Here is a 27,300-nt window from a genome sequence, read left to right as displayed (position 1 = left end):
CACTGAGCTCACTTGCAAAACCCCCATCACTTTAGCACGAGCAGGCACGGCATCACTCTGCCTTTCGCTCAGTCCCTGTAGAAAACGTTCTGTTGTAGCACAATTATTTTCTCTTCCTTTAGCGTCCTGCAGAGTTAGACAAGCGAGCTGAAGCCTTGAGAGATGTATTTAGTGCCTGCTGCAGCAGTAGGAAGGAAACCTGAGGACTTGTTAAAAGGGAAGATTTAGGACCAGAAACTCTACAGAGGGAAGCGAGCGGCGCGCTAGCGGGCGCCGGGCTCTGCTTTTCCACTTGTTGCTTTGATGGTGGATAAAAGGCTGTCAGGAGCTGCGGGCGGCCAGCTGGGAGCAGGGGCAGCATCCCAGCGGAGGGCCGGCCCCAGCCGGCACCGGCATTCCTGCAAATCCGAGGCGCTGCGGGAAAGCCGGGCTTTTTCCCTGCCGTCGTTATCGCTATCACGAGGACGTCTGCCAGCCCGGGGGAACACGCTGGCTGAGTAGATCTGCTTCAGAGTATTTCTCTGTTTGAAGCGTAAACAAACCGCACAAAGATTTTTCAGCTGTTTCAATCAACTGGCTAAAATTCCCTAAATTCCATAGCAGTGGGTCAGGCTCCGACTGCGACTGCTGTCGGGAACCTGTTGCTCGCTTGTAGAGGTGTAGCTCCCCACCTGCGCGCACTCACAGCTCGCTCCGCGGGGTGTTCGCTCCCTGGAATCGCTGCCTTGCTGTTCACACCCCGGATAAAGGCAACTGGAGCATCCGCTCCTCGAAAGAGCACGGGCAGCATCGGGCATCTGGCATTTGCTTGACTGCAGCCGAGTTGTTCCAACACACGATATTCCAGCAGCGCGGACGGGGGAGCGCTCAAAGCGCTGGGTGCCATCCCATACCGTTTGCTTTAATAATACATTTAGGGGCCAAGCTTGCTTTGTATCCTTGTGCATAATTACCCATATCCAAAAAAAAAAAAAAAAAAAAAACCTCACACACACTCATTAGTGTTCTGTTCCACTGGCTTAATTATACCCCTTAATTAAATCTTGACTAACTGGGGGTCACTGCAGTGTCAGTGGGATTTGTCACTGTTTGTCAGCAGGTGTCTGGTCACATCTATTTCTGGTTTCCCTGTTGCTGTATTCTGTTTAAGAGCAGGGTCTTGTCTAAATGGACGACACTGTTATGGGTTGCCTTATTGTGTTTAGTGCCTCACAGATTAAATAAAACCCCAGCGAATCTGTTCTGCAGTATTAGTACTCTCCCAATCTTTACATGCAGAAGGGGGATATCAAGCAAATATAAACCTTTAAAAGCAGTTCATTACCTCAGTTGTGCTCCCTCTCAGAGGCTTATTCTTTCTGCACTGAAAAAAAAAAAAAGGTCTTATTAATTTATCAGATAATCTTGTCTTCAACAGGTGGAAAAATATCTTGATATACTGCATATATCAATCCAGAGATCATTCTCCCTTCCTGTACCTCCTAAACATGAAATGAATTTGAAACATGACCAGCAAGAACAAGCTAAATCAATATTACACACACAGCAACTACAACATAGCATGTGCGACCCTCACTACATTGCTTAGAGCCAGAGGGCCTGGCTTCCCCGTTCCGTGTTCCTTGAATAATTCAGAGGGAATTTTGCCTGGGCAATAAGTGCATAAAAGTGCCATTTCTTTCTGTATCAAATTTGCATGTTTGGGATTTGTTATTTTAGCAAGTTACTTAGGGGAAATATAATTCCCATGTTTACGCATATAATAGGCACCTAATGTTCATCTGAATAATTGATTAGTCAAGTCAGGCTTTCATAATTAGTTGTTGGCTTTCCAGTATAAGCCCACAAAACACTTGCTGTCAGTCTACAGACATTTTTAATTTATTAATATATATGTTATCAAAAGAGATGCAGTAGTTACCTGGAAAGCATTTATTATTTATTCTGTGGCAGTTGAAGAAGCATTTCCATTCCAGCCACGTATTTTCAATCTGTTGTAACTTTCCCAGAAGATTTTCTTGTTGTTCTGAAAGTTTTCATGCAGGTTCTCCACCTGTAAGCACATGCAATTGGAAATGTTTGTTTTTTAAAAAAAAAAAATCCACCAAAAATCAGCCAATCTTATACAGAAGCTAAAGAGTGACATGTTTCATCGATTATAAGTAATGTGTATCATTCATTGCTATTCAGATAAATAACCAGCACCTAAATAGATGCCACCAGGCGATATCCCTAATGAAGTCATAGACTGTGTCACTAGGCAGAGGCCGCTGCCGATAGCGCCCGGGTGACAGTGACACTGCACTTCTGAGCTGCAGAGCTATGTGATTAATTGCAGAATTACCAGATGAACTGTGTTTACCGCCTAAGTCAATTACCTCATTTGAACTCAACCACGAATCCATTTTTGTTTCCTCATTTTCCTGACCTTTGAACAGTTTTCACGCAGTTGTCATTTAAGAGCAGAAAACTCGCTCCTTGCTCCAGAAACCTTCCATAGGTGCTTAAAATAAAACAAATTTATTGTGAAGCCCCTAATGAAAAAAGTGTTCAGTACTCAGTAGTAGTAGTAAATTTAAGATCTAGTGTCTGATAAAACATCAGGACTAGAAATTGTGTGGTTTATTCTCCTGGGAAGCAAACTCCACCTTTCCATTGGGAGGCAGCATTTGCTTCTACCACTTGCTGAGTGTAAGACATTGAATTTTAAAAAGATATTATTACAGAAAAGGTATTTTAGTTTAGCATATGCTAGGACTTTACTTTTCCTAGCCCCTGCTCAGAAGAGTCACTTTTTTTTTTTTCCTCAGAGAAAATATTTAAGTTTCTGCTTCCCGTCAGTGAGATGCACTCTTTGCAGCGTATTGAAGCAAATGCTTCAATAAATGTGCATTTCCCCAAATCAAAGTCCAACAGAGGCTTGTACTGTTAGGAGTGTATTAAATTCCCTGCCTAATAAGCGGGGAGATACAACTGTAATATCAGCATTCTAAAAACCTTGCAAATATAAAACATTTCTCCTATACAATAGCTTTTTGTTTGTTTGTTTGGAAAGAATATTACATAAAAACCACTTTGCAGTGGTAGAAAAAAACTGTATGCCTGTTTTGATAGCGTGATTTATTTAATCGTGGTTTACCGCTGTGAATTATGTGGTCTCGCAAAATTCATGCCACAAAGTTCTTTAGCAAAACTGCAGCATCTTGTATATCATGCTATAAAATATGTATTCACATTACATGGTACACGTATACCCTCTCTCGGTGTCTACTGAAAGATAGGAGAATATAGCAGAATTCTTCTCTTCAACAGAAGTTTAATAACATACCTCCCATTGCAAAATGCACGTATATATCTAAAGGTGTCAAGGTAAAGTCCTTCTCCCACAATACCTGTATCCTGTACTCATTATAAAAATAATAAAACAAGGTATAAAATATCTAAAAAAAAAAAAGAATCTTTATAAAAATATCCAAAATCTCTATAGACATAAAAATATAAAATCTCATTATTTATTTTTGTATTAATTGCAAAATTATAAAAAAACCTATATTGCAAAGGCAATATGCACATGGGATTCAGAGCTAAATTTGCAGTTGCTGCTTTAGTTTCAGCGTAGTACTTTGCGCAATGTTAAAATCTCAATTAGAACATTTTAGCAGTATTGGAATTTTCTAGTGGGATATCTTTAAGAGCAAAGCTTGCTGCATGGAAAGTACTTACAATTTAGGCTGGTGAGCTAGTTAAGAATTAGAGTTGTGCAAAAACAGCCACGTCCACGTGCACAAAGTTCTCACCACTTCTTCTGCCCGCGAACCTCGAGCTTCAAAAACATCTCCCAGGGACTTTGCGTGGCTGTCTCAGGTCTTCCCTTTAGCCTTGAAAAGGGCACTAGTTCATGAAAAAGAAAAAGTTTTAATATGGGAAATAAATCTATCTGCTAAAGAGATGCATATTTCCATGATTAGACAGGTGATCTGAGATCATATAAATAAACCATGAATTGAACCCCCCAGTTGGATCACCCGGGTGGTTTTCCTGGGTTACACTTAAATGAGAGCCATTATGCGACTTCCACCTAAACTCTTGTCTGTACCAGCCTGACAGCTCTGCCATTGCTCTTAGTGAATAACAGAAGTTATATCATTCAGTTTCATTAAAAATGCATCAGTGCTTTTTTTAGCAACCTTCCCCTAATTCATTGACTCAATTATGCATCGAACAATAAAAACGCTCGGTATAATAAAAACACAGTATTAAAATGTGGTTTATACATAAATATTTCAGTGTGGTGAGGTTGTTCAGGGGGTTTAAGATATTAACAAGATGAATGCTGTGGTTTGGGGACAACAGAGCGCAGTTTTGTTGAACATCTCCATCAGGAGGAAGATGAGTCTCTAAAACAAGAAGGCCTGAAGTGGCTGCACATGGTATGAGCTGGAGATGCTGCACGTGTTTCACGGACAGACTTGCCGTGGGGTTAGTGAGGGCTGCCGGCATTGCTCCCTGCAAAGGACAGAGTTCAATTCCGGGCTGTACACACATATTTTTCCAAAGTGCGGGGACGCCCAGCTCTCCAAAGGCTGAGGTTGGAGGGGGCTCCGTGGCCGATGCCCGCGGGCTCCGCATCCCAATGCTGGGCGGCGCTTCCCGCAGGAGCCGCGCTGCGGTCCCGGCGAGCTTCCCGGGACCGTTCTGCACCCGCTCCAGCCTTCCCCGCAGCGGAGCAGGTTACTGAGAGCGGCGAGCTGAGGTCCTCATCGGGGGCAGGGGCCGCGCCGACGAGCCTGGTAACGCGGTCGCTGCGGGACAAGATCCATCTCCGTGCTCCACTGCATCCGTCGGGGAGCTCACGGGCACGTCCCCCTCCAGACTGACCAGCTGGCGCGCAGGAGGACGCGGATGCGCCGGGACGGGAGGGCAGGGGCTCGCCGCTTCGTTGCGGGGCTCATTATGGGGGCGACTCGCAGGGAGCAAGGGTCATAACACTGTTTTATGAATTATTTACACTGAAATATCAGGTCTTTGCCTCCCTTTGATTTGTACCTCACCCACTCCAAGCAGAGTGGGACAAAAGGGATGCAAATGCCTGACCAAACGTTTGCATAAAGGAGACCGCCATGTATAAGTGACCTTAAAATGCGATTTTACTAATATATGGTAGTCATTATAGACATGAGGGTAGGAAAAAACTTCACGGGTCACCTAATCCATTCCCCTCATACAGTGACAGGCTGTTGATGATGTATAGAAATGAATTGCCTTTTAATTGCATGCACTGGAAAAGTCCTCACCCTGCCTCTAGTTCAGGCTTCTCAGGGGCTTCTTGACAGGTTGCACTGTGGAAAGAGGCAACGTGCAGGCAACACAAGAGATAAAGAGTAAGCTACACATGCTTCTCAGCTCATAAAGGTAACCTAAAGGAACCCACATTCAATTCCAGACAGCAAATAGTCAGGTATTTGCAAAATACATGTGTTTGACACAGTAGGTTGTATTTTGGTGCTGCATGTGCTCATGTAAGAGGAAGTATAACAGGAGCTGTTGCCAGAAGCTGCACTGAAAGTTGGCTCGTGTATTTGAAAAATGTGCACACTATTGCAGCAATACAAACTAAGGGGCTGCTCTGTCAAGTCTTGTACTGAAGCACAGATGTTTCTGTATTTTTGTCTACATATGGACGGTTGGATCAGTCTTGAAGACATGCACAATAAAATTATCCTATAGCATCAAACCTCAGATACATAGGATGCCAGGTTATACAGTTATGCACAGGACAAAAATACTGAGCTAAATATTCTCACTATGTTGGTAAACTGATGCTTATACTTAGGTAAGAAGAGAGTGCTGTATTATTTAACCAGACTTTCTGGATTTATTTTGGAGGCTGGCAGTTTAAACTGGAAGGTAGATATTTTTATTTATAGAGAACTGTACGTGCATTTTCCAGGCAATGAAGCAGCCCTTTTCTACTATTGGATTTACCGTAACATAAACAGATATGGCATAAAATCATAATAATAGGCTGTACTTTCCCTAAAGACCTTAGAATAAAAAAAGATACAGACAAAAAAGGAAAGGAAACAGAGGCACAGAGATTAGTTAAAAATGAGGTAGGTCAGATTAAAAAAAAATTAAAAGGAAAGAGTTTAGTCCAATACCTGCCAGTGAAATGAGGCTGAATGTTTGCATAATCTTACATCCGTTTATATTTCTAAACCTTCCTTTGATAAAGCTAAGATTAATCAATAACTTTTCTCTACATTTGGGTATCAAAGTCACTTTTTTTTGTTGCAGTAGATCTTCAGAGGTAGGACTTGTTAATGAACTCAATTAGAAAACAAAGCAACCAGCTCAGATTAACAGTAAACTGTAAGTAAACAAGATCCTCAAGAGTGATTTTTGTAAGAAAACGTTATCTTTTTACCATTGCTCTGCAAGCAAAGAGTACATACTTTTCACATTTCTGCCTCTGTGACTAAAACTTAGTTCCCACATTTACCACATATGGTGCAACCATAGGTGAATCAAAGCTAATCAGAGCAACCTGGTTTTGGTCTTCGTTCCTCCAGCTGACGTGGAGAAATGTGCTAAGAGGAACCTAATACATTGGGTTTAGACTTTCTTCCGCTTTACTAAGCTCATGCTTACTCTTCCATTGCCTATGGAGATTTAGGAACCCAATTTAGAGACTAAAAATCCAAATACCTCATAATTAGATGACCAACAACAGAGCTGTAATTTCCTTCTTCACCTTTCCAAAAGAGCTTGCCTATAAAGTTCCAGTTTGTTCTGTTGTTTGTACTTCAAAATAAATCCCATATCAACACTTCCTAATAAGCAGCCCAATTAATAGAGTTCTTTCAAGGATATGGATATTTTTAAGCAAATATTAATATTAATCATCTTAACTGCAGTTTTCCAGTCTGCATGGACCCTGGACCGAGTTGTGACAACCTTATTTCAATACCTCTGGGAATTCCGAATTAGAATACAGGAAACAGGAAGTGGGAATAAATGAAACCATGCCAAATAAAAGGATAAATGGAAAAAAACCATTTGAAAGCACACTTGCCTATTCCTTAAACCTTCATTCAATCGGCACTTCCTGACCTTTTTAGTAGCATGGCTCTGCTTGCTCTTTTACACTTGAGTTTTTCAGGAAAGGAGCTAATTTTCTTGAAAATGATGTTCATAGTTGGGAAAAAAAAGCCATATAGTGGTAGCTACATGCTGAGGGCCTTCTGTAGTGCTTTTAAGATACAAAAAACAAGTGCTAAGTGTTTTGGATCATTTTCACATGTGGTAGCTCATTGGCTCATGCATCAGTACTTCCCATTTCTCCCACCCAACCCTCTTGTATGACTTCAACTCTCTTCAGTGGCGTTTTTGGGCATACTTCTCTATCAAATCAGATATTGTCATAATACACAGTAACATGTCTTGGCTGTCCTATAAGGCTGGATATTCTTTCACTTTGTCTTTCGTTGTTGAATCACTCTTCTGATTTAATGTGGCCCACGCTCATCTTGTAACCTTGAGAAATACACATAATATCTCAAGACCAGAAGACCAGCTATGCTGATAGCATATAACCAGCAAAAACAAAGCAAAACAAAAAACTTTAAAAATATCTAGCACTGTACTCACCATTCCCTCTTCCATGCCACCAGTGAATCCCTGGATTCGCTCTGGGGGATGCTTGTGGTCAGCACAGAAGAAGAGGACCTGTAAAACTCCTGTTCTTAGCTCAGTCACTAGAGTTTGTGAAATTAAGTCCTTTCCACTGCCATTATGTCACTTTCAGTGAAATGGGGGTCATAATGTTGGCCTCTTAAAGTCTGCAGGTATGTTTCATTATAAAACTCTTAGAAATTATTACTTTCAGCAGCTGAATCTATGCATTGCCTAAAGAAATCTAGCTTTTGGCAGTAGGGCATCTTTCCAGAACGTCTCCAGCATTGTGTATTTTTTCCCCTTCAGCTGATTTCTCTTTTGTGGCTATTTTTTTAGCAGAGCACTCTTGTTTCAGTATTACAGGATTTAATTTGTGGCTTTCTGTTTCTCTCAGGTCTATCCCAGGCTTAGGTTCTATGTTCATAGAGGGCAAACCTACATAGCTCATGCTATTTCTCTTAGCAACTCTCCTACTGTTCCCTTGGAGTTCTGGCTGGTCCTCAGCTGTTTGTCTGAACTCAAATCACCTGGGGACTCTGCAGACCAATATCTTGGTTTTCAGAATTATCTTAATGTTAAAGACCTCTTGTTTAACTTAGCCTTCTCTTGGACACTTTCAGACAGTGTCTAAATTGCTAGCTGAAATGTAGAAGGTGAATCTGGTTTGAATATATTCTCGGATTTGTGCTTCACTTGTAAATACAGACATAGCCCAGCCCCTCCTGTAGCCTTCACGTCATTTCTGACTCTCTAGTTACTTTGTACCTGCTCTTTTAGATAGGTTTCTTTAGCATAGTCCTCACAAAATTTAGTATGGAACTGATGTTTCTGTGTCCTGCAGAGTACATATTGAGTCCAAGTAAGCAAATAAATAGTGTGAATGTAGCCTTAAAGAATCACTGCAGGAATTCACATCATGACGTACTCTAGTATATGCCACTAAAAAGAAAACATTACTGGAGTAATAAAAACAAAATAAGGTAAAAATTACATTTTCTTACTCTTAATTTTTGTACTTTTTTTTTAAAAGGCATTACTTTCAAAAAAATATAATTCTACTTCAGATTTGGGGTTCACAGGAACGGTATCTTAACATCCGGTATATTGAATTCTATGTGCCCTTTACCTATCTTCATACCTGTGCTGGAGAGAAATAAATGCAGACTCTATTAGTCTTTCTTATTATTACTATTAAATTAAATGGAAACAATTTAAAGGATGCCTGTGTTGCTGCCTATAGAGCAGAGTGCTATGGGACACATGGCACTTGCAAGTGCAGGACCATAAATGTGCAGAGAGGTTGCTCAGGCTCTCCCTGAATTCAGCATGTCTCTGTTGTGAAATAAATGAGTAAGAAATACTTTCCGTATTATATTTAGCTCGTGGAGTTTTTATAGAATATTTATTTGGGGGAAAATAAATTTGGTTCTTACTAGGACTCTGACTTTAATATTTTACACTATTAACAATGCGTCTCTGTGTGTGGTATTGATCTCTGTCAGGGTTTGATGTTGCTGTTTTCTAATAAATTTTACAAATGAGAGCTAATGTAGGAGGTGAAGTTTACCTATAGTCTATTGCAATAAGTGTCAGCTGGAAAAATGGGGTAGGTGTTAGAAAAATGACATGATAATTTACCCAATAAATCATCACACAGGAAGGGACCATTACATTTTACAAAACCTTTTAAACAATGCTAAAATATTTGTGACTTAAAGAAGTCGATAGAGATTTTAATCAAAGGCTGCTGTACAATTGAGTTAAATTGCTGATTCAATATATCCAGAATAAATTCACCCCCAGTACTTCAAAATTTACTAGTCTCAGTCTCGTCTTCGGATTCCCAGGAGCATGTCGCTGTGTATCCTAAGAAAGCAGATCAGAGCCCCAAGGATAACAGTGAATTGAACAGGCCTAATTCCCATTTCATTAACGTGGAAGTCAAGGTTCTCGTGCTCCTGCAAGTGAACCACGAATCTGCCCCATCACATTTTCACAGTTAGTTTGTGGGCATCAAGTAACACAGGTGTGTATCTGCAGTAATTTAAGTGAGCAAAATAGTTTTACTACCAAACTTGCTATATGAAGTGCATAGAATTATTGGATTTTTCAATTCTAGGCCTAATTTTGCATAACCTAGTGCTGTACTAACATCAGTAGAGATACTCACAGGAGTGAGATTTTGAAGATCAGCTCTCTGGGCCCAGTGCTGAAGACGACACCTCCTTCGCTCTGTGAGCTGTGTGTTGGGAAGAATCATTTTGCTGTTTCCTTATCTTTGCTTTCACTTTGACAGGAACAAAACACTGCATTGTAAGCAAAATTTTCATTTGGGACTCAGAAGAAATCCTTTTCTTATTTTCAGTAGAGAAAACAAAACCAAAAAAAGAACCCAAGGAAAACACATATATAATTCATCAGAAATAATGCTGACTGCAAAATACTAAGTAATCTTCATGCAGGTTACACAGGATACGGGGAGATAAATGTGTTTTTCAGGAAAAGGAGGAAAAATAGGATTTTTATGTGTTGTATTTGAGGCACTCTATAATACATAGCTATATACAAAGTAACATGCCACACACCTTCCTAGGCACGGACACCACATATTGCCCCCTGTGCGTTTTAGGAGGGTAAAAGCATAGGAATGCTCTGAGGTCTCACATTGCTCAATAGCAGTATAAACCCCTCATCCACGTCCTCTAACAGATTGGAAGGGACTCGTTATTCCAAATACCAGTAGTTCAGCGAGCAAGGAATTAATGGAGCAGGGGCTTGAGCTCGTGCCTGCAGCGCCTCGCGAGCCACCTCTGCACTGCGTTTGAGAGAAGGTGCAGCCGTCCCTTGAACTTACACACATCGGGCTGAGCAACTCAGACAGATGTTTAATCACTCCATATTCACCAGGAAACGGCTATTCAGTGGCCATGGGGTTTAAAAGTGGCACTGTGAAATGGATGCTTCACCTTATTGCTACATTGGCGTCCCCTTTTAAAAGCACAAGTAAGAAGAGCTCAGCCGCATCTAATGCATTTTTATCACATAAATCTCAATCACTGTATTTTTTGTTTTAATCATTAGACACCCTTTTAAGTTTTCAGTAGCAGAAAGGCCCAAAGCTGTAGTGCCAGTTAATGCAAATGAAAAGAGATGAAAAGGAATCCACCAGCTTCTCCAAAGGCAAGGGTTGAATGGGTAAAAGGTGACTAATCTTTGACTGAATCTGCAGCAATAATTATTAGGAAAATATTTAACTTAAAGCAACACACAAAAAAATGCACGACCCCAAAACTTTTAGCAGGTAATTCATCAGATGTCAGATTGAAAACACCTCTTCAGAAGAAAAATTGTAATAAATCTGCAGTTGTTGGTTACAGTATACTCAATATTGTGAAACACTTTCCTGAAAGACGCAATGTGGTCTTGATAAGATTAGTGTGCATTTCAGCAAAACATACACATCATTCTTCATTTGTTCTGTTTAGCAGTTTCCACGCTGTTCTTCAGAGAAAACAAAAGTAATGATTAACGGCGGCGCGGTGGGAAGCGCGCACCACCACAATGCCGCTCTTGTACGGCAATAGCCGGTGCCCGCCATAACATCAGCACAAATAGCTGTTCCGATGAGTAACCAGCATTTGGGATAAGCCCTTCCTTTAACTACGGCAGACAGGGCGCCAGCAGCCTCGAGGAGCCCGGCGGGCTCCCCGTGACAGCCCTGGCAGGAGCAGAGGGGCCGGTAGACCCCCTCACACTGACGTTTCGGCCTCGCGCGGGCCGCGAGGTCTTCGCTCACGACGGACTGTGCTGGTGCAGGAGGTTCTTCTGGTTAACTGGTAGCTAACAGGCAGCACAACCCGAGGGGCAATCGTGACAGCAACCGTTTGTCTTGCAGCGTAAGGAAAACTCTACAGATGACCCTGCATTTCACGCTGTTTGGGTTATGGGTGACCCAAGTTCTGACAGGCGTCCTGCACGCCTACAGCCCTCGAGTCTGCCTCACCCCCTACCTTGCCGTCCCCACCTTCAAGGCTTCACTAGTCGCCAGTTTCCCTTACGTCTTCTCCAGCCCCCCACCTTGCCCTCCTTCAAAACCTCTACAGTTGCTGATGTTCACACGGCAATACTGCTTGCAAAAATCTCCATGCACTGAAGAACCTCAGAGTTTTTCATTACTCATATACCTTTTAGAAGCAGTCTGTAACAGATCTCCTACCCAACATTTTAGCAGTATTTGCCTCTCATTAAGAGATGGCTTCTTGCCATCTCTAGATTTTTTTTTCATTTTTATGCTATCCTTCTCATGGGCTTTAAGTGGTGAACTTGCAGCAGATGTGGAGCAGCAGGTTTCGTGAACTGCTTGCGCTGCTGCTGGTTGTACAAACCTTGCAGAATGGCAGAAATGAACTATGTGCAAAAGGCTTTTTGCTGTAGTTTGGTTGCCCCATTCTGCTCTCACAGGGTAATGATGATACGTCCAAGCTCAGGCGTTAGGCTTAGACTACAGGGCAGCTGGCATTGCCAGAAGCCAGGCCTGTGAAATGCAGCGTATTTTAAATTTGGTCCATATTTCGGCAGGGAGTGTATCCCTGGAGTGATTTACAGTCCTCTCTTGAGCTAAAAAGTCACTTGGTTGAAATGGTTTTGTAGTCAAATACATGTTGTGGGCAGAGGAAGAGAGATTTTTTAATATAGACTCAGCCTTGCTCTGTGATCTGAGCAGGAATGAATTATCATGGGCACAGACAGCATGGGGACAGAGCAAGGCTGTGTTTGTGATAGCACTCGCTTTGCTCTGACTTAGTAATATATCCATCTAGAGAGTCCACACCTCTTCCTCCACTCCATCTCTATTGCTCATGGATTCGAGGCTCAGGGGGATATCTGAGTGCACTTGTATTAGCTGTGAATACAAGCAGAACAGCAATTACAATATAAGATTATCCTTAACGCTGCAAAGCCAAAGCATGCAAACATTTAGCAATATCTGAACTGAGACTGTCCACGTAAGAGCAATTCAGCCCCTTTGTGTCTATATGTTAAGATCTCTATTATAACACAAGTGCAGATTGAGGATAAGATTAGTACAGATAATACAAGCATTAAATAATTTTGCAGCACTTGATTCCACAAACTTAAAATGCTCTTTTAGCATAGGGATTCAGATATAGTTCCTCTACTCCTTTTTTATTAGCAAACTGGAAAAAAAAAGTAGCAAATAATATCAACCTCTCAGCACTGATTTTGCACTAATCTTCTCACTTGGTCTACTGATTCTCTTCTCATTTCATTTCCTTGTACAGTCCAAGGAGGAGAAATAATTTGGGAGACAGGCTGAAGGGGCAAAAGCTTGGACAAGAACAGCTAGGAGAGGGTCTATGGTCAAGGAGATGGGAAGCTGAGGCTAATGAGGAGGGTAGGCAGAGACTTGGATGTTTAAAATGTTAGAATCTGATCTTAAGGCAAGTGACTGAAAATGGATAGGAAACACTGGGTGACTTTCATAGACAGTGCTGCAAAAACTATCACTAGCAAATGTTACCATTTTCTCTAAATGAGCACATCATACAGCCAGAAAAGAAATGTTTGCAAGGATAAACCTCAAAAATTCATTAGATCATAGGTGATAACATTTGAAAAGACCTATTGCACCATGCAATCCAGCTCATGCAAGATTGCTGTCTATAATGTGGTTTCCCAAGCATTGCCAAATCTACTTCAAACTGACTGAACTTAGAACACCTGAAAAGCTATTTTAGTAGCTCTTTCTCACTGAAATTTTAGGACCATTCTTCTTTTTATTTTTTTTCCCCTCTCTCTCACCTAGGTTACAAACATTTTCAATCTGTTCAGCAATTGCTAGCTGTGCAGGTTTCTCATGGCCACACTATGCACATCCCTTTCTTACCCTACCTGTGTCGCTTGAAGCTACTCAGCTTCTGTTTATGAAGCAGTTTTCTTCCTTTTTAAAAGAACCAGGACCATCACTGAAGTGTTTACCTGTCTCTTCACTTTATCCCTTTTCAAGGAAATTGCTTCTTATTCGTCCCGATTGTGGTAGCAGTGCTCTTGACACCTGCAGATCGTTCACCATTTCAAAAAACTAAGGTCCCAGGTTAGAGAAGATGATCACATTAGCACTTTAGTTCCTGCTATTATTGCTTTTGGATAAGAATAATACCTCATCCCACGAACATTTCATCAATATCTTATATAATCTATTATTATTACTCTGCAAAATAATGCCATAATTCTGCTTTCCTACAATGCAGCCAGCTGTAAATATTCCATGCATTTTAGAGATAATTCTTTTGGCAGCAGCCTATTTATTTAGCTGAGAATAGCAATTTTGTGAACAAGGACTTTTTGATACCATTTCTTTTCCCATAGCCTTAACCAGACACTGAAGACAGAGGCATGTGGCTGGTTTCCATCAGATGAGGTAAGAATTTCACCCCCAGCAATGTCACCCATGTCCGTGCTTGCCTTGCAGGTTGATGACCAAATGAAGCTGCTTCAGAACTGCTGGAGTGAACTCTTAATCCTAGATCACATTTACCGGCAAGTGGTACATGGAAAAGAAGGCTCCATCCTCCTGGTTACCGGGCAACAAGTGAGTATGTGGGCTCAAAGCCATATTGATGCCTTTTTAATAATCATTTTCAAAATAGCAGAAGTTTAACTAGGTCAGAGGCCTGTGTCCTGAGAGATTCTCCACAAATAATGCAGGTAAAATGACTTGTGCACTCTGTTCCTAGCCTGCTGATTACAGTTAGACTTCTAAAAGCAGATATAATCACAAGCACTTTGCCTTTCAAATATGCTTGTATACTTCAGTGATTGAAAAATAGTAGATGAGAAGTGTTTCACAAGAAGTTATATTTCCTTAGGGCTAAAATGGTTTCTGACAACAACAACAGAACTCCTAAACCCTGTGCTTTAGGTCTAAGCAATTATAGTTTATTTTCCCTTCAGAACTGTAGTTTACTCAAAAGAATCATTAGCGGGATCAGAAATCTAGATAACTTGCAGCTATTACCGCAGAAATATCTTACTCTTAGAGAAGTATGCATGCATGTGAGAGAAAGCCAGGAGCCAAAACTTCTAATCCCAGGAAAATTATTCAGCCCACAGGATACAAATGCAGGTACTGCCTCAGGGAATGCACTCTGCATTTTATGCACTGCTTTCCAAAGGTTAATTTTCTCCAGGCGTCAGATGCATAGGTCACCCAAAACATAAGAGCAAAAATATGGCATATATCAGGAGAACTGTGAGAAATCCCAAATAAAAAAGAAAGCTTTGTCTCATTCTTTCTTTTCCAAAGCACAAATGACTTGACAATGAAAATGAGAACCTTATTCCTAAGATTCTTACTCTGACTTTAATGGAAAAAACTTCACAGTATCAATGAGGAGTGTTCCTGGGCATTGTATTCTTGATTCAAAGTGAAAACAAATGATGGTCCATTGCTATTTAAGTAGTTGCAAACTCAGTTGTGTGACTATATACACACATGGGAAAGACTTTCTATTTCTAACTACTTAGATACGTCTCTTAAATCTACGTGCTACAGAATTCCCATAAAGGTTTAGTCATCTCAAGACTGCAACCATTTCTCAACACTCAAAAGTGTTTATAAGAACCAGAAAAGAAAGAAAACTATCTGTCTGCATTTCTGGTTAATAGTTGTATAGTGGAAGAGAGAACTGGTCCAGTCATCCAAGAACAGAAGTGGGAAAATTCAAATTCTAGCTATGAAACTGACTCCTGCAGATCTCGTGGGAAGTCACTGACTTATCTGAGATAGTTTTTTCTCCCTAATTACTTTAACTAAAATTAGTTGTGGTACTGTTGATTTAGTCTGGTATTGCTGAAAGAATTACTGATTCCTTTTCTGTTTCATCATCTGCAAAACAAGGACAACTGTACTAGCAATTACTTCATTTACCACACAGGGTGCTTGACTGATTCCTTTGTTTATAAAGCTGAGTATATTGACCGTTCTCTGTTCCTAAAGAACTGCCAAGTTAATGTCTCATTTGTTTCGTGACCAGCTAATTTTTAAAAAATCCTGAGTGCCTACATCCCTCTGAAATCAATTGACCTTTAATATTTTTAAAAGCTGGCCATTGTCCTGATTTTTCAACAGCACTAGATCTTACTATACTGCCCAACTTTACTTTTACTTAGGAAAAAAAAAACATGGTTGCTGGACAACAGGTAGCAGGTGCTTAATAAGTGCATGCTCTTTAAAATTTTTAAAAATCAGCAGCTTGGCTTGAAAATTTTATATTTCCAAGAAGAAATATCATCTCAAACTAAATTAAAACCTGGCAAAATTGGACTGATTGCACCTGGTTTTGCCCCAGGTTTATCAAGTAGGTTTAGCACATCCTCCTTTCAACCGAATTTCACTTCTTCCTGTGTTCAGACCAGCTTGGGGCTCTATGCAGTCACGTCCTCCACACTCCATGTAGTGGGGAGCTGCTGTTGGGCCCCCTTGAAGGTTGTCCCTTCTCCCACATATGGGAAGTGCTGCATCCCCCGAGGGTCTTGGTGACCCTCTCTGCTGCCAGGGCACAGTGCTGGTCACGCTTGCTTGCTGTTTGCCTAGACCCTTGGGACTTCTCTGAGGAGCTGCTCCCCAGCCGGCCTGCCCTCAGGCTGTGTCACTGCGAGGGGCTAGACCTGCCCATGTGCAGGACCTGGCACTTGTCCTGTTGAGTGTCCTTGTTATTCCCTTTCCTATAGGCTGTCCAAATCCTTCAAGACGGTAACCCTGGGTGACTGCCTCTTCCTTCCTTTGGTGTCATTCACAACCCTGATGAGCATGCCCTGCTCCATTGCCTCCTTCAGGTCACTGATACAGGAGTTAAGCAGGACAGGTCCAAGGCACTTGTTACCGTCTTCCAGATACAGCATGATCCATTAACCACTGATCTATCCCCAGCCATCCACCCTCCTTTTCTGTTCATCTGGTTATCGACCCATCCAGACCATAACCCCAGTCGAGCTCCCAGAGGGCTCGCTCCAGGATTTTCTCAGGGACAACAGTGAGGCTTTTCGGCCTTTAGTTTCCCAAATCGCCCTCGCAGCCTTTTTTGAGATTCAGTGCAACATTTGCCTTTCTGCAGTCACTGGGGACATTCCTCAGCCTCCATGACCTTTCAGTGATAGTCAGCAGCCTCGCATGGACATTGATGGACCTCACAGCACCGCTGCAGCCGCTCCGATCCCACAGGCTTCCACTGTGCCAGGATCTCTCCAGTCATGCCTGGCTTTATCCTCGCCCCCTGCTTATCACTCCCTGCCTTCAGGAACACCACTTGGGAAACCTCATTTGTGAAGATCAAGGCAAAGAAGGTAGAGATTATCTCAGCCTGGCCTGTTTGCTGCCAGTAAATCACCAGCCCCATTCAGCAGCAGTATCACGTTCTCCTTGCTCATCCTTTGAACAGTAATAACATGGCAAAACTCTTTTTGCTGCGTTTGACATCCCTCACAAGTCTCAAGTCTAACTGAACTTTGGCTTTTTCAACCTCAGTGCTACATGCTTGGGCAATGCTTCCATACGGCTCCTTCCAAGGCATTCCCTGCTTCCCCTGGTCTATATTGCCTTTTTACACTGCACTTTAGTCATGAGTTACCTGTTTAACCAAATTGATCTGATGCGTCTGCTTCTTCTCCCAGTGTTTTGGGTCCAACCCAAAAAGGTTGCACCTTCTTGGCTGCATCAGTTGAGTCAGTTGTCTCCCTAAGACACAAGGGCAGTTCAAATGTATTTATGAAAGAGGAATTATGCCTGTGTCTGTCTGCTCTCTATTGACTGTAAAATAATTCTGGAAACCCAGAGGTCTAGACTGAGGTATTACCAGTGTTTGCTCTTGCAATAAATGCTATAGGCTGCCAGTAGCTTCCCTGATCCTCTCAGCTCCTCAGGTATGGAGAGAGAAACAACTATATCTCTATCTCGTAAAAATTAATTGATTAAGGTTTGGAAAGCACTCTGACACCTCTGATGAAAAGTGCCATGGATGTTTTTATTTATTGCTGCCAGCAAAGCACTATGAGTGAAATTACAGTCAATCATCTGGCTTTCGAACATATTAACTTTAAACTGAGGGCCTGAGCTAGATAGCCTGCTTTATTACCTGAGAGATGATGATTATCCTCACAAGTTAGCAAATTTAAGGCCTTAGAAGCCTTCTTCCTTGCTTTCCTTAATTCATCTCTCCATAAAAGCCACCCATAAACACAGGCCCTTTTACAGTCCTGGTCAAGGAAGAAGCTGCAATTAGAAGGAACTGCTTTTTCCACTCCAAGTACAGCCTCTGCTCCAAAGAGGTCAAAGTCAAACTTCACCCAGCCCTCTGGGGCCGTACCATTTCTGTTCCATACCAGCTGCCTAAAATGGGCTAGTAGAAGCATCCTGAATAGTTTTCAAACACATAGGCTTAAATCTGTTACCTCCAAGCACTCCCATCACATTACCATGCCTCTGTATTTTTCTCAAGCCACCGGCTTATGAGTTTTTCCCAGTGTCAATCCACTGTTCCTGCTTTGATGGGGAAAAAGTGCAGTCAGCAACAAAGAAGCAAGCTTTGGCCCTTGCACACAAAGACCGTGTTTTATTTTATTTTGTTATTTGTTTGGTTGGAGTTTCATAAAAGCAGCTCCTTTGTGTTTATATGTTTCAAGAAAGCACTTTTTTCAAAACATTACGATTCCTCAGCAATTCCTCAGAAACAAGTTTCTCTCTATGCTGCACACTTCATTTTCTGCACTAAGTCTTGCCCCTTAGCAGCAGTGATTACCATTTCAAAAGGAAATAAAGTAGCACAAATGCATTTTACAACTCTCCAAATTTCATAATAGAAAGCAGCTAAGGAGTAATTTGCAATGTAGTAGTTAATTGTAAACCACTGCCAATATGCTTTCCACATGCCAGGTTTCATTGGCTTGGCATGTAATTTTAACAGATCATTCCTAATTATAGGACTTTAAATCTTCCCACCTGAGCACCTTTCTGTATTATCTTCTGCACCAGCAATATGCTGCCAGATTCCAAGGTCCAGAACCCACAAGGTAGATACTAAAGCCTAGCATAGAATATCTTTCTTTTCCATGAATTTTCTTGCAGCAGTCACACACAACATATGAATTATAGCCTAGGCTGCTCATTTGGTTCATACCTATCCTCTGCTCATTGCTGTTGCCAAAACTGCACTCTGATGACTTTGGTCCAAGCCAAACAGATAAAAAGACACTCCAAATATAGGCCTAAAGCTCAATTTTCTTTGAGATAATTCAAACTACTGAATGATTGCAGCCATCGCACAGCTATTCTTTCTCCTGGATTTGCATTCTAGAGCGCCATCAAGGAAGAGTGAGAGAGAGAACCCAGATCTCAATAGCGTTGTACGTTGAAGCAAGTGAAAATTTAAAATTTAGTGGCTTGTTTCTAGACTTCACAAGTTTTTCAGCTGCACCTTTATTTAAAGATGTCAACGCACATCATTTGGGGATTTTTCTGTGGCAAAAATATCTCTGTTAGACTTACCCTTTGCGAAGAAGGCTTCTTCTATCCCAAGAATAGCTGCATTGCCCTAGACCTGAGGAGAACCTGCATGAGCAGGGAGCAAGCGCAAGGAGATTGCCCTGCTGCCAAGCAGGTTCTCAGGGACAGCTGGGCTTTCAGGTCGGGTGGCTGATGAGGGCACTTCACCCCAGCAGGAGCAGCACCGCAAAGAGGAAGGTGCCTCAGGCCGCAAGAGAAGAGCTGACAAAGAAAGGATGAGCAAAGTGACTTTTCTTTCATCTTAAGAAATGAATGAAAATACAAACACCAGTTATAGATATGATAAGCTAGGAGGTAGTTAACGGAAAGCTATTACTTGCTCCTTACATTCTCAAGCATTCATTATTTTATATGTGTGTGTGTGTGTGTGTGTGTGTGTAATTAATCATTTCTTTACTCTGAAAAAAAAAACAGTTTTCAAATGACCAGGGAACCACAATAGAACATAAAAATATCCCATCTTTTTGACATAAAGAAAACAGATAGTAATCATGTTAGCTTTTTCCAGCAGCATACTGAAATACAGAACCTGACCAACAAGTGCCAAAAGAATTTGTACTAACAAAATGCTGCTGCTTTGCTTTTTCATTAAGTTTGTGACCGCAGCCAGTGAGGCTTCAGAGTTGTAGTGAGCTAAAGTTGCTGCCAGCATTAAGGTGTCACACTGCCCTACTGAGTCTACCTAAATATTCACAACAAAATCTCCAACATGGGGTCTAACTTTCAATAGGGCTTATGAATATTCAAATGCAGCAGCAATTCTGGGTCATTTCTATATAAAAAGCATGAAGTGCCCAACAACACTTCAGTAAAGAGATGGAATCAGTTGCTCTTCAGTTGGAGGTTAGTTTGGCCCTGCCTGTTACTTTATTACCTTCACATTAATAACTTGAAAGACCTCATATTCATCATTACTGGCGTAGTAAATTTAACGTTAATGATTAAAATAGCTATCTGCATGAAGCTTAGTGATACTTCTGTCATCCTGTGTTTTATCACATAAATATAAATACCATAAATTAATATATAAATGGTCAAGCACAGGGCATAAAATTATTTGTGTCTTGATGTGCTAGTCATTTTGAAACTAAGTTAGACAAAGTAAATACAGTACTTGTGAATGATACTATTTGCATATTATAACTAATTAGCAAGCACAATAACATCGTCCTCAGGGAAAGGTCCACTGGCAACTTAATTCATTATCTTCTATTATTGTGTATCATGTTAAAATGACAAGCATCTTACACAGTGTAAGTCATCACAATTTTAATTAATACATCCAGACCTGATAAAAGCATACCTCCTGGTTTTTGTCCATGCTGAGCCCTCCTCGGTTTTTATACGTAGGCACCTCTTCAAAGTGTTCTTTCCACGTTCATTTGCTTAGAAAGAGAACACATATTGTTTTAAAAGTTTTTAATGAGAGTTTTACATGAAAATGAGTTTAATAACCAGTGGAGTTGCCAGGAAAATATATATTCTCCCTTTCCTTGAAGAGTAACTGTGGCTGTGACAGTAAATTAACCCGCTTGCTGCAGAGCACACTCAGCACTCCCTTCTGCAGGAGAAGCTCCTCTGCCCACACAGCCGTGACCCAGAGGCAGCTCCCCATGGACCCAAAGCTTTGAAACCAGGGACAGATCCTCAGGCTTGGGGACAGGTTTGTCACCAGAGGAATATATGTAGCAATATGATTATTCCTTAACGATGTCATTCCTGGTTCAGCAGCAGGGAGTCCCTGGTAAGAGGTGGCATTGAGCAAAATCGCTCCAGTCACCTCCTCGGGAGACTGCTGCAAGGCTTTGAGAAGGATGGTGCAGGCCTGCACGACATTTCCACACAACATCCTCTGACATATTCCATAAATTATATACAATTTAATTTTAGGGAATTAAGGATTCTGATTCTGCCTTAAATTTTAGGCTCTATTTCGTGGGTGTAGAGAACAGGAGACAATATCAGAGGTGCCTGTGCCACCACCTGAACCCACCGGAGATCTGCCTTCAAGAGAAGCCTTTACTGTGAAATATCATTGGCAAAACAAAAGAGGCACAAGTGCTCCCTGCATCCCTGGCCTTCAGCTTCAGTATTTATTTAGCCCAGGATATAGTTTTTTTTTAAAAAAAAAAAAAAAAAAAAAAATTTATCTTTTGATCTTCCTCAGATAATATCTCACTATCCTAAGCGAGTCCTTCATGGGAGAAAAACAGCTGCAGAATCAGTCACTTCCATCTATCTTAGAACTCTGCTGACCAGCTAGGAAATTATTCAATATTATTATTATTTGAATTATTGATGGCTGCCTTTCTAAGTGCTACTAAACTTCAAATATTTTACTACAATGTACTGTTTTTAAGTGAAGATTTCATACTCAGCACTAGCTTAACTTCACCTTCATTGACATTATTTGGATTTGGACTTTTAAATGTATGAAGTAAGTTTTGCCTGCATCAAGAAAGGATTTAAAAAAAAAAAAAAACACATTCAATATTTCAGTGCCTGCAGTTTCAGAAAGGAGTCCAGGCTGTAGCCTTATTTATTTCATGCTCTGTTTGGACGGGAGCTTTGGCCTCAGGTTTGCCACATCTCAGCCCCTGGGCTGCTGAATAATTCCCTCCTTTTGTATGTTTTCTGGCTTAAGTAGATGAAACCCAGCCAGGTCATAAATCTCAAACAAGCTGTGGCACAGGCTGGACACACTGGTTTGTCACCATCGCGATTCAGGTAGTTCTGGGCACCAAAAATCACCAGAACATCAAAATCATCTGTACAGTATCAGACCATCATCTTATTTAAACAAAAGTCATATTTTTTCAGCTATAGGTTTGTTTTTAGCAAGTGGAATTCATGGTGAAATGCTGTGATTTCAGTATGCAGTTTCTGCTGAAGGTCCAGTCTGTTTTGAGCTTTTTTTTTAAAGGCATTTTTAATCATGAATTGAGGCAAAAGACTCACTGCACCTTTTAGCATCAGTTTCTGCACCCGGGACCAAGCAAGCAGGACAGCACACTGCTTAATGTGGCCACTTTTTCAGAGCAGACATTAACTGAGGCTTTTTCATGCACAGTTGATTTTGTATAAACTGATTGACACCTTTGGGGGTCGTCTTTCCACTGACTCATAATTTTGCTCACTCTTGAAAAAGGCTCCTGTACACCCAGTATTCTCTAGTTAAAGCTGAAAATTCAACTCATCATATTTACACAATCAAAAAAAATCCATTCTGCGTTGTTTTTAATTGCAAATCCTACTCAAGGGACCAATTCTCCTGCTTAGGAGGCAGCCCTGTGCCTTCTACTAGAGAACCAACTGCAGTCAATTATGGTAATGAAATGTCAATAAATATAAAAATTTAATACACCCTGCTCATGGTGAGTGGCAGATGAGGACTTGCCTCCCAGACAAATTTGCTGGTGCTGCAAATATTAAATGCACCTGAAAGAGTAGCAGGGTGCCCAAGAGTTCTCCAGTACAGGGATGGTGGGAGATCCAGACACCTTTTGGGTTTTTCCATTACACTATAATCGCTGCAGGAAGGCCAGTCATGTTCTTGACATCCAAACATCTTAACTTATTATCATGAAGTGAATAGCATATTCCCCCTACAAACTGGAAGCTCAGTGAGGGATTCTTGAGATTTTTTTTCCCCTCTAATAAAGAATTGCGGTTACAAAAGGGAAATTAAGTTGTGAATGAATTGACTCTTGTATGTGAACAGCTTCTCAATAGGAAGCAGTTAAATCATGTCGCCATGTTAAACTCCTCTTCCAATAGAAAGTGTTAGGGAGGTGTTATTATTTTTTTACTTATTATGTAAGTATATATATTCTTACATGTTTATGTTCTTACATATATAGACAGATATAAACAACCAATTAAGTAGTTTATGAAAGGAAGTATGGCTGGGAATCCTACAGACTACATCTTAGTTTTCCCACATATTTTTTTTGGCCCCGAGTAAGCAATTTAATGTCACTGCTCTGGTTTCCCCAGGGGTAAAGGAGGGCAGTAAAACCTATCTCACAGAATACTTCAGCGCAAACACTTGACTTTATTGAAATGTAAGCACAAATTTCAGTGCTCTGCAGAATTGGGGTAGTTGCATTCTTAACATTCACACAAAAATGTACCTTCACTTTTCTTCTTACACAGTTGCCTCAATCAATGACTTGGGAGCACTAAGTGACATATAAGTAAAGCATCTTATTTAAAGTCAGTAACCTATTGATTATATTAAGGTTATCACTAGGAGAATTTACGTTAGTTCCTTTCAATTACTTACCTATATTTCTTGTTGAAATGTTGGCAGGTGTAACATCAGTTGCTCTTTCCTTTGTTTTACTCTTGTTTATGGTTGGGCAAAATCAGTTCAACACTTTTAAGATCCAAAAAAGATGTTTCAAAATGCAATGTTCCCTAACAATTATTTAAAAAAAAATAGATTTTAAGAGATTAGTGATAGAAAAATAGAAATGTGCAGTATCTATCTTTCCTCTAGCACCACCTGGAATTTGTTAACTTCGTTATTGCGGGAGTCCTCAAAGAGCGGATTAGAGCAGCGATACCTTTAAACACGTCATTAACCCAGAGAGTGCACTTACCACTGTGCTTGGTCTTCCTTTAGAGCCAGGCACGGTTTATTCAATCACGTTATGTGGTATATGAGGTGTGGTTGCCAACGCTGTTAGGGAGGCTCCTGGAATGGAAAGGCTCTGCAAACCCTGGGCAGCCAGGCAAGAAGTAGATGTTTCTGGCCGAGTTGTGAACGCTGGATCATTTCCCACAAATACCGTTATATCCCTCTGGAGCAACGCAGCCAGCGTAGGCATGAAGGCCACTTCATCAGGCTCCCTCCGCCGGATCCTACAGTTACAGTCAGAACAAGAGACACCAAGGGAATAAAGCAAACTGACACGGGACACCACTACCGGTGCCGCGAGCAGTACTCATTTACAATGCTTCTAAAAAAAGCTAATGCAGACAACCCGCGTCCACACAGATGTGACACACCATTAAGATACATGGTTGAATAATATTTTCATTGTATAGAGTTGTGCTAAAACAAGCTGGCATCTAAAATCATCCTGACTTGATGGCTTTATTAAATTGAGAGTGATTCTTTTGACTGGGAGTGTCCCAGTGGTGCGGGGTTGCTGGAAACATCCTAAAGTGATTCTGTGGGCCTGATAATCATTCAGAAATATAACTCTCTCCTACAGGTGGATTATTCAGTAATAGCATCTCAAGCTGGAGCCACCCTCAACAACCTCATGAGCCATGCACAAGAACTGGTAGCAAAGCTTCGCTCCCTGCAGTTTGATCTACGGGAATTTGTATGTCTCAAATTCTTGGTGCTCTTTAGTTTAGGTAGGTAAATTCTATTCTTCATACACTACTGACTATTGATTTTGGTGTTATTCGTTACAAAACCTTTTTTGTTTTTTCTCATTAAAAACAAAGTAAGACTTCAAAATATGTTTTTTGATTTTTATCATAATAATCTGAGGATTATCTTTTAAATATCATTTGCAGGAAAATCACGTAGCAGGGTTAAAAGTTGATTTCTATGGAAAGGATTCCTAAAACCTATGGAACTTAACAGAATATTATATGCTGTCTGTAGGCAGTTTTTGAATATCCCAGACCACAGATACAATTCTACTATAAATTCTAGGGGTGGTGGAAAAATTTAGAATAGTGGATCTTCTATGATATGTGGTGTAGTGACATGGGGTAGATGGAGATGGGACATGAGTAAACATGCCCTTTTTAAAAAAAAAAAAAATGTATTTGCATGGTAAGTATAAATCATCTTTTGTTGGCATTCTGCTGTCACATTGCAACACAAACCAGGAAAGTAACTAATAGCTTTTAATGAACTACAAGAGGCACTGTCTTGTAAATTGAAGTGTAAATTAATGGCAATAGCTTTATGACCAGCTCTAATTAGGAATAAATGGAGGTTGTTTTGTACTAGTGGAAATCACTCAGAAAATGGAAAAGATACCTATGCAAGATGACTTAGTGAAGCCAGTACCTTCCAATGAATCAGACAAAAAAAATGGCCAGAAAAACACTAGGAATAAAAATATAAATAAAAAAAGGATTAGGGAGTTGGATTCCTATTGTTCCTATTCATAGGGACAAATTTTTCTGCCTGCCTGCTGTTTTAGGTTTGCACTCTGTTGATTTAAATAAGCTTTGGCCAAGTAAATTTTATTTACTGGCTCGTAGTTGAAAGAGACTTAAAATCATAAATAAGATCAGATTCAGCTACCCCTACATAGCCAAAACTCCATTTTTATTCAAAAGGTATTTTGTGTGCAGAGACCAATCTGTTGAGCCAAGAGCAGCAATGAATGAAATATCACCATTAGTGACATGTACTAAAGTTTTTCTCAAATTTTCAATTTAAAAAATTCTTTGGTAAAGGAATAAAATTCTACAAACCTATTATGATAATAAAATTGTATTTAAACTAAAAACAGCAAGATGTTTTAATTATACTGTAAATTGTCAGTTACTGCCTTAATTATGTCCTTGCGTATAGGTTTTTAGAATTCAAATGGAATTTGAACCTGCTTCAGAAAATTTTAGGTGGAGTTTTTTCTTCTCTGAAATATAGGTAGCATAGAGACAGTCATCAGTATATGACATGTAGAAATAAATTAGAATTATTTTAAAAATCAAAATTAAGTTAAAAAACTTTAATGAACCATTTACATTCTGAATCCCAGGAAGACATGATGGATTTATCTGGTAACCATTAACCTTTTGCATTCAGGGTTTGCATCATCTCATGTTTTAAATTCAGAGAAGGAAAAGCAAACCATCTGTTGCAGAAATTGTAATGTTTTATGACTTAATTTGATGAAAAACAAGAATTCAGATTTCCTAATTCCTAACAAGCAGGCTTTCCCATCATTGGACAGTGGTACAGAAATCTCTGAAGAGCCTTGTAGACTTTTTCTGATAAAATATTTAGAGACTTCCTGTCACCTCAGGGATATTTTAAATTAGCTGAAGTGGTTTGGAAAATATTCACATTTAGACGGCCCTTGTCATTGATGACTTTCTTCAACATACTTTTCATTAATTTAGGACTTTTTCTTTCTTTAGTCCTTACCCTAATTCTGCCAGATGTGGTCACAAGGAGCGGGCAAGGGCCACTTTCAGGCTTGTGCCAAGCCAGCTCATCCCATTCACATCTCATTGATGCCACTGTAAAAAGTGAATTCTGCTGCTAACAGGAGCCTTGTAGTCAAGCCTCTTGCATGCAGAAATGATACAGCTAAGAAAGGTTCAACACCTTTGAAATTGATTAATTCAATTTTTAGCATACTGCATAATTCAGTTTGCTAATGGCCAAAGCAAGATGTTATGCTGCAAAGAGCAGAATGTAAAGATGTTACCACTTGACCACAGAACTAGGGCCAAGTTTTAATGAGAATCATGATCAAACTGAAATGAAAAGCTCAGCAACCCTTTCCAGCTAAGCACACAGGTCTGTTCCCAAACACACGAATGAATAGTCTGGCTTAAGTTACAGTGAGCACTCACATTCTTCGACTGTTTAGGAGTCATGTTTTTAAAGACATGGAAGTGCCTAGGAAAGCTGGCAGACACCCAACAGCATTGTCAAATCCAGCTAAGCATCAAACTCCTACTGAAATAACTGGGAACAATCATTATATCTAAGCATCTAGGCTTGTCTGCCACATATCTGCATCTGTTAGGCATCTCAGTAGGAAAGTGGTCTTAAGGCCAAAAATACATCATTGAATCAAAACAAATTTTTCGAAAACCTGAGCTGGCTCTTGTTGAAAATCGGGTCTTGTAATGTTCAATGAAATAAAAAGCACTTGAGGACATACCAGACTTTTCACACTTCTACGGATGTTCATTCCACAGTGTGAACCAAAAGCCTTATACTATTATATAGTACACACTCTCCCTCTATATATATGTGTATATATATGTCTTATACAAAACCTTTCAAAGCCAATGTGAAGTTAATAACCCAAGAATTAATTTATTAA

At 40.5% G+C, this 27,300-nt stretch overlaps 1 protein-coding gene across 1 annotated transcript in view; it reads left to right on the top strand.

Moving 5' to 3' along the window:
• The window catches only part of NR5A2 (nuclear receptor subfamily 5 group A member 2), a 71,228-nt gene that overhangs the window by 26,583 nt on the left and 17,345 nt on the right, over positions 1 to 27,300 (top strand). The window contains exons 6-7 of the mRNA XM_088524373.1: positions 14,171 to 14,290; positions 24,481 to 24,628. Of these exons, the coding sequence (XP_088380499.1) occupies positions 14,171 to 14,290; positions 24,481 to 24,628 (268 nt within the window). The remainder of the gene's footprint in view (positions 1 to 14,170; positions 14,291 to 24,480; positions 24,629 to 27,300) is intronic.

Source organism: Tinamus guttatus, unplaced genomic scaffold (genome assembly GCF_059628265.1).
Source record: "Tinamus guttatus ecotype Peru unplaced genomic scaffold, ASM5962826v1 Tinamus_guttatus_pri_ptg000211l, whole genome shotgun sequence".
Classification (NCBI taxonomy): Eukaryota; Metazoa; Chordata; class Aves; order Tinamiformes; family Tinamidae; genus Tinamus; species Tinamus guttatus.
Note: the sequence above shows the minus strand (reverse complement) of the source record. Positions and strands in the feature narration are given on the sequence as shown.